The following is an 8,229-nucleotide window of genomic DNA, read 5'->3' as shown; positions in this document are numbered from 1 at the left end:
TAGCCTTCCATATTCCAATTAGCTAAGTCCAATTTCTAAAAATTCGGGTAAACAAGGAAATTTGTGTCAGGAAGTTTTTTGAAAATTGGGGAAATTTTCAAATGAAACTGCAATTTTAACCAACGTTTTAAGCTAATAGTATAATTTTGACTTAAAAAAGACGTATTGCTATTAGGGGTCACTCACATATTGATTCTTCCCACGACTAACGTCAAATTGCCAGACGATGTCAATCGAACGAATCGAACGCCGAATCAATTGAACGCAATCGAACGCAATCGAATGATTGAAATTCGATTGCCGAACGCAATCAAATGCCAATCTAAGATTACCGCAATTTTTTCGATTGATTCGATTGCGATCGATTAGTGCCTGGATTCGATTGATTCGATTGATTCGATTGCGTTCGATTGACTAATGTATTCGCTTGATTCGATTGATTCGACTACGTTTGGTTGGCTTATGCATTCGACTGGTTCGACTAATTGATTCTGTAGATTAACGTTGATTCTCGTTCAACATTTGCAGAGTTAAACGAGATGATTTTAGCCTGGATATTCTAGAAAATGCAGATCATGCAGGCCCACATGTTTACTGCAGGTTGTGTGTCAAAGCCCGTTGGTTGCGTTGATTTATCTATCGTATCGATACTTAACCTCCCTAATAAGAAGCGCTCGAAATTGAAAGGAATTGAGGTAAATTGGAATCTAATTTAATCGACCACCTGTCGAATGCAGTCGAACGTAATTGACAGATTGAACATCAATCGAACGTAATCGAATATCCCAGACCCCCGCGCTCGATAGGATCGATCATCGGAACGGCTCGATGACGGATCGATATGTGATCGATGGATTACTTATCGATCCGGATAGGAGATCGATAGAGGATCGATACTCAAGATTTTTTTAAGCTTATGATTAGTTATCGATCTATCATCGATCTATCATCAATCTTTTATCGACCCTATCGACTCTATCGAGTATATCGATTCGTCATCGATCGTTAATCGATTCGTCATCGATCGTTAATCGATTCGTCATCGATGCATAATCGATTTATAATCGATGCATAATCGATTAATGATCGATGACGATGACGAATCGATTAACGATCGATGACGAATCGATTAACGATCGATGACGAATCGATATACTCGATTGAAATACTAGCTCGATAATGGATCAACGAAGGATCGATACTCAAGACTTTTTAATGGCTGAATCTTCCATCGATCTCCTATCCGGATCGATAAGTAATCCATCGATCACATATCGATCCGTCATCGAGCCGTTCCGATGATCGATCCTATCGAGCGCGGGGGTCTGGAATATCAATCAAATCAATCGAATTTTACCCAGAATTTTACGTTCGATTGATATTCGATTGCGTTTGGCAATCGAATTGCAATCATTCGATTGCGTTCGATTGCGTTCGATTGATTCGATTGGAATTTTTGTTCGATTCCGTCAGTTAGTCACACTAGGACATCTAGCTTTCAGAAAAAACAACATCAGTCATCTACATGATACATAGATAAAAAAATTCACTCCATTAAGAATTAGTGAATAAGGTGGTCCCTGTATGCCTTCTGGGCACGGCCACCATTGTTCTTATAGATCCAAAGAATCATCAAAAGTGGTAAACCCGTAAAAAGCGGTTTTAAACCCGTAAAAAGCGGTGAACCCGTATGGACAACTTGATGTTGGAATGATGATTATTTGTCTCGGGACGAGGTCCTAACCATACACGTTCTTAAATCCCTGGTTGATCGATTCTTGACAAATCTTCTCACTGATAAATCAATAAGTATGGTTGCAAACCATAAATGGAAAATTGGGACTATCAATGTTCGAACTGGCAGAGACGATATTAAACTTAACCACATTATTAACGAAATCAACAAAGCAAACCTCAGCATATGTGCAATTCAAGAACTGAGACGTTTATCCACAGGTTCAGCCACTATACCGAGTGTAATAAATGAAAAAAACCACCAAATATGAAATATATTGGAAAGGTCACATATCAAAAAGGATACATGGCGTAGGAATAGCCGTCAAAATTGACCCTGGTATCGACATTAAAGATATCAAATATATAAGTGCAAGAATTATCTCCATGGACGTTATCGTTTATGGATGTTCGCTGAAAATTGTTAATGCGTATGCCCCTACAGAAGGAGATAGTGAATCGATGAAAAACACTTTTTACCGTCAACTGAAAAATGAGATATCGAATTTAGCACCAAATCAAAAAATTGTTTGTGCCGGTGACTTCAACGCAACGACTTCTGCTTCTTGGTCTAACTCTTCTCTCCGTGAAAACTCGATAATCAACAATCTTGAAGTTAATAATAATGGTGAACGTTTTCATGAACTATTTGATACATGTCGCTTATCAGTCTTAAATACTTGGTTCCATCATAAACGATGTCGCCGTGTTACGTGGTACTCTGCAGATGGTGTTACCGAAAAAGTTTATGACTTCATACTTACTGACAGTTGGCTACGACAATACTGCTTGAACTGTAGAGTATACAGAAGCTTTGATTTCGATAGTGATCATAGATTAGTAATTGCAACCATGAACACTCCACTTACAAAAAAAGCCAGATACCGTAAAAGAACTGTCAAAAAGAAAGCTAAAAATCTTGATCTAGCTACTTTTAATAACGACGAAAATCTTCAACTTAACTTTTTGCAATCTACAATAACCAATCTTAACTCCAAACCACTGGATGATGCAACAAACAGTACTACGCATCAGCATATCGTCGAATCCATAAATCAAGCAGCTGAGAATGAAATACCTAAACTTGTTAATCCTGTGACAACCCCTCCATGGCATAATGACCAAAAATTAAAAGATTTGTTTGAGCATAAAAACTCTTTGATTGCTAAAAATGCAGACAAAGCAATACTTTCCAAAGCAAGGAAGAAAATCCGACTCAGAGCACGATATCTTAAGAATCAACACTTTAAAGCCGAAGCCGATAAAATCAACGATCTCGCAATTAATCGCAAATTACAAAAGCTGTTCCAACGTGCTAAAAAGGCAATCTTCTACTCTTAAACCGATCTCCAGCGCATGCCCAACTGAGAACTTACTTAAACACTTTCAATCACATTTTAATCCGTTAGACCCATCGAAATCATACACTCCTGAAGAATTAAACAACAACTTACCGCGATTTATCCCTGAATTACAACGTATATCCCAATCAATACAAATAAATGACGAACCACCGAATTTGGACGAAATCGATCTACAATTGAAGAAACTCAAATCAAACAAAGCCTCAAACGATGTCCAACCCGACTTATTAAATAAATTGTCGCACCCCATAATGCTCCAAGTTATTCATAGAATGTCCAATAGACTTTGGAATGATATTGATGTGCCCTCTGCATGGGGAAATTCCCGTCTACAAACCTTATGGAAAGGTAAAGGATGGAAGGGTAAAGAGAGAAGAAGACCCTCAAAAAAATACCGTGGTTTGAGTATCGGCTCTACCGTGTGCAAATTGATGGTACGAAAATTCGCAGACGACAAATGAGTTCTACGACAGAGAAATTAAGAGCGTCCCTTGCTTTTGATCACATCCCGAAATTCTACTAAGATTATGCTGTCCATTCGAACACCTCATTAACCTTTGATGACGCAAATGTATCCTTCAAAACTTCGTCAGGCGTTAGACAAGGAGGACCTGAAAGTCCTTTTTTATTTAACCTCTTTATCGATTATGTAATGCGTGTTCTTTATGGAGAAAGCAACCGATATAGATTTCTTCGAACACAAGTATCGAATTAACCCCCGAAGTATCAAACGCAATCAGCGTTATCAATTGAGAAATCGTAACATTAAATTAAATGGAAATGCGATACTCCCATGGTGTGGTTATGCGGATGACATTGTGCTATTCTTAACAAATCTCCGCAGTCTGGATTCAGCAGCAGATCTTTTAAATTCGACATTTAATAGATTCGGGTTGACCATAAACAAAGGTAAAACAGAAACAATGATCCTTAACCACAACTTTGCTGATGATGAATACCCAAAATCCATTATCTCAATCGATAATACCACACTTAAAAATGTTCGTGAATTCAAGTATCTCGGAAGTATGATCAATTGTGAAGAACCTAATACAGGAAATACTGAAATCAACCACCGAATCATGCTAGCCACGTCCAAATTCTCAGAATTATCCAATCTTTTACAGAACTTTGGGATAAATCTCAAGACACGAATCAAATTCCTCAACAGCTATGTACGCAGCAGGCTCACTTATTCGTGCCAAAATTGGAACCTATCGCAAGCCCAACAAGATCGCCTCGATACAACGTACAGAAAGTTTCTGCGCAGAATGGTACGTAATGGCCAGAAACATGTCGACGAGAAAAACAACGATTATCGTATGCTCATTAGCAATAATCGACTCCGTGCAATATGTCATGTGAAAGATGTTAGTGAGTTTATCAAATTGCAACAACGTAATTATATGGCCCATATCTTACGCATGGATATTGGAAGAAGCTCGAAAATGCTAACTTTTAACGATAATGCTTATAGCAAAAAAGGAAGGCAAATGAAATCTCTGCTTGAAAATGTTGCTAATGATTCCAACATGACTGTTGATGGTTTCTGCAACTATGCTCAAAAATGATTTTGTTAGCAATGATATTTTGTCAAGAATTTCTGCCCGAGGTTATCCTATCCAGATCGCTTCGGGCACTATTTTAACCTAGGAATAGGAAATAGTAAAAATTTATATATATCTCAACAACAAGGATGAGAGTTACCTGAATCAAGTTCAAGATCCCAAGACAATCAATTAAAACTTGAAAACTTAAAATGAGACAAAATGACAGATTGCGAAGGTGCAGCAGCCAAATATCAACCAACCAAATTTTGTCATTCAATTCCCGAGACAGCGCTTTGATTTTTAAGGCCTTGTTTATACGCTAAAGTAAAAATAATCCCGCACATGTAAATGGGTCATTGTTTGAGGTCCGGCAAGATTTCCGGGAAATAGCCTATCCGGCGGTGCGCGGATCTACAATCTTTCTCGAAATATATGAGACAAATGGGAAATTCCCCAGGAAGTTTTAAAACCACAATCGATTTATAAGTGCTCTAAAGTAGGTTTGAAGTTTAGAGTTTTAACTCTGAGTTTTAACGCTAGACTTAAGACTTAGGACCTTAGGATCTGAGGATCCAAAAGTTCAAAAATGGTCCAGTAAGGCTCAGAATATAGCCTGGAAGTCTGTCAACCCCTCTCAAATTGAAATATTCGATTAAATTAAAGAGATAGCCTAAAATCGCCTTTTTCGCCCGAACTTTAAATCTTGAAAAACGTCAAAATAACCGGAAGTCTCAATATATTTCACAGAAGATTGTAGGTGGGTTCCGTCTCCCCCGTAGATCTTTTTCTTGGGAAGTTGATCTTCAAATTAGTTTTCAAGGTTGGCTTGGCTCAAATTTTTTCATCTATGGCTCAAATTTTAGGCAATTTCTCAAAGTTTTTGAAAATGTTAATTTCATTAAAAAGCGCCGGGTTATTTTTCATGAATCCCTTTAGAAGTTTTGCGGCGCATTTTTTTGCTTAAGAGTCAAGTAAACGATATAGCGCTTTCGCAACATTAATCTTTGATACGCATTTTTGCGGGACGCTAGTGTGACTAACTGTCCGTTTGATTGACATCGTCTGGAAATTGACGCTAAGGGGTCTTCGACAAAAAACTTTCAAATTTTTTATCGGCATTGGGCCGATAAGCTTCAGACCCCCTCCCCCCTTGCTCTTATCGGCCCAAATTTTTAGAAATCAACTTTTACATCTTCGAAAACATAATTTTCTCCAATCATGTCCGCCATCGCGTTGATCTCGCCTTCCCACCCGTCATCATTGAATTTTTGTCTCTTTTGCACCAACATTGAGTTTGTTCATACCCGCATTGATATTGTTAATCAAAACGAAAGTTAAAATGACGCGATAAAGTCACAACATTTCGAAGGAAACTGCAACACGCTGGCCAATGAAAAAAGAGTTTTTTCATCAAAGCTAATTCAAAACTGTACTTTTAAAGTTGCAAATTTGTGCGCGAAGGTGAAAGCAAGTGAAATTGTATGCTTTCAGTGGAGTTTGTGGACGAAATCAGAAAGAAATTGGCTGAAAAGATTTCCGTCCCAATACTTGTTTTTTTATCGGTATGTAGTTGGACCCCCCACCCCCTTATCAGCCCAATGCCGATAAAAAATTCGAAAGTTTTTTGTCGAGGATCCCTAAACTTGAAACCTCCCTAGGCCCTACACCCACGTCTTAACGTCAATGTTTTTAAATTATCAAAAATTGTTGAAATTTTAAATTTTCTCCTTCACTTCCATCGTTGAGATTTCGCTGATTGCTCAGAGCGCGACGAGCAATTTTTTTCCCCGATAATTTTTCCTATCCGTCATTCGTGACGGGGGTATTGGGGGTAGGGTAGGGTGCTAGTAACGGGCTTGTCACTGTGCCGGGTGCATACTCGACTGTTAAGTGAACTAATGACTTCAAAGTCATGAAATTAGTCTTAATGACGTCTAATGAGCGTTCTTGATATCTTTTAGATTAATTATTTTTAATTATTTTACATTAGGGAATTCTCCTAGCTCATTTTGCGTTCAAATTGTTTCGATTCAATGACAAACCTTCTATGAGACGGGTGAGTGAAATTTGCAGAGTCAATTTTTGACCGATTTTTTACTTCATCACTCAAGCAACTACATTTGGATATTTTTACAATCTATTCTTCTGCTCAAACAGGGACTTTCACTTGAGCAATTGGTGAGAAATTTTTATATTATATTTTTTCAAATCAAATTTCATATTTTTTCTTACCTGGTGTTCCTCTGTGCATACATTCCAGGCTTTTCTTAGATTCATAGTTCTCAATATAGTCTTAAGACCAAAGTATGCACATTTTCAGTCCCCTTTCTGACGATTTTCGATTTCAAGCGTCATTTTCAGTGTGCCACTCAATTCAATTTTAGTCAAAATTTTCATCAAATTTTATAGATTTCAAATTTCAATTTTTAAACTAGATTGTATTTTCAATTTCTAGTTTGAACGTATTCGAAAAAGATCGTTACAAACATACGCCTTGGCGAATCCCGCTAACACTCGACGCCTTGGGCCCCGCAGGGTTGCTAGTAACGGCTCGAATTTCAGTCAGGTTTAAAAAAGGGGTACTTTTACCCATATTATAATAACATTACCCCCGTCTTTTGCCAGTTTGGTATAATATGTTATGAATTGCGTGAAATTGCTGTGCGGTGATAGCTCAACGGATAGAGCGCTGGTTTCCGAATCGGAAGGTCTTTCTTTGGTGGTGGTTCGAATCCCACTCGGTGCGAAAATTAGACTAGTCGAAATTGATGGAAAAATGATTGACAGGTATGCAAACTTAGTCAGAAATGAGAAACTAAGTCTCAGAAAGTAGAATAAACAGGTAAGGTGAAAGATAGGAAAGGGAAAATGGGCCGTCGCGCTCTGAGCATTTAGCGAAATGTCATCGTTGCTTTGTCAGACATCTTTAATTTTGCTACGGCTTGATGATATGCTCAGCTTACATTTAAAAAATAATGGAGATAAGGCAAAAATAAAAAAATGTAACCCGACCGCAGACTATGGGTTCATCTATATGGTTCATCATAAAGAAAATCAAGTTGAACGTCGTTTGATTAGATATTCCCGCTTGTAAATCAAGTTTTGTTCGTTAGTATATAGTTGATACATTAGTATTCAGGGCTTACCGTAGGACGGGGTGAATCAATCGGATAGAATTGGAAGGTTTTGGGCAAATTGCCTCTTCCAGACGAGACATACTATATACCTAATTATACCGAGTGGGGTCTGATTCGCGAGTTTAGAAAATTTCATTTTCAAAAGTTTCTTCTACGAGGAACAATCTTCAATCGAATACAAGAAAATCGAGTCACTCGTTTCGGGGTGAAGTGGATAGCATTTGACGGGCGCCATTCGTAACATAAACAAATACTTTCTATATTTTGTGGTGGAGCATTACCGTGAGTGGTCCTAAATCCGACAGCCCTGCCTTTTTTAAGGACTTTAAGAAAATTAAAGCATGTGAAAACATCATGAAAGTTCAAAATGAAGAAATCTCCCAACTGAAATCAAATGACGTCAACGTTCTTACAAAAGAAATCAAAGAAAGCCTGGAAACAAAG

At 37.9% G+C, this 8,229-nt stretch overlaps 2 protein-coding genes across 2 annotated transcripts in view; both read left to right on the top strand.

Moving 5' to 3' along the window:
• The first annotated feature begins 1,534 nt into the window (after window positions 1-1,534).
• Window positions 1,535-8,229, top strand: part of LOC136806051 (membrane protein FAM174-like) — a 420,508-nt gene continuing 413,813 nt past the window's right edge. Inside the window, exon 1 of the mRNA XM_067062624.1 lies at window positions 1,535-1,573. The gene's annotated coding sequence lies outside the window, so the exon portion shown is untranslated. The remainder of the gene's footprint in view (window positions 1,574-8,229) is intronic.
• Window positions 1,984-3,075, top strand: LOC136806056 (craniofacial development protein 2-like). Its single transcript, XM_067062628.1, has one exon. The coding sequence runs from the start codon at window positions 1,984-1,986 to the stop codon at window positions 3,073-3,075; it is 1,092 nt and encodes a 363-aa protein (XP_066918729.1).

The sequence above is a fragment of the Clytia hemisphaerica genome, unplaced genomic scaffold, assembly GCF_902728285.1.
Source record: "Clytia hemisphaerica strain Z4C2 unplaced genomic scaffold, Clytia hemisphaerica genome assembly, whole genome shotgun sequence".
NCBI classification, from domain to species: Eukaryota; Metazoa; Cnidaria; class Hydrozoa; order Leptothecata; family Clytiidae; genus Clytia; species Clytia hemisphaerica.
The sequence above is the reverse complement of the archived record's forward strand: the minus strand, read 5'-3'. Positions and strand labels throughout refer to the sequence as shown.

What these genes read in the sequence shown, in the direction of transcription:
- LOC136806056 (XM_067062628.1), top strand. Translation starts at nt 1,984, where the DNA reads ATGAAAAAAACCACCAAATATGAAATATATTGGAAAGGTCACATATCA.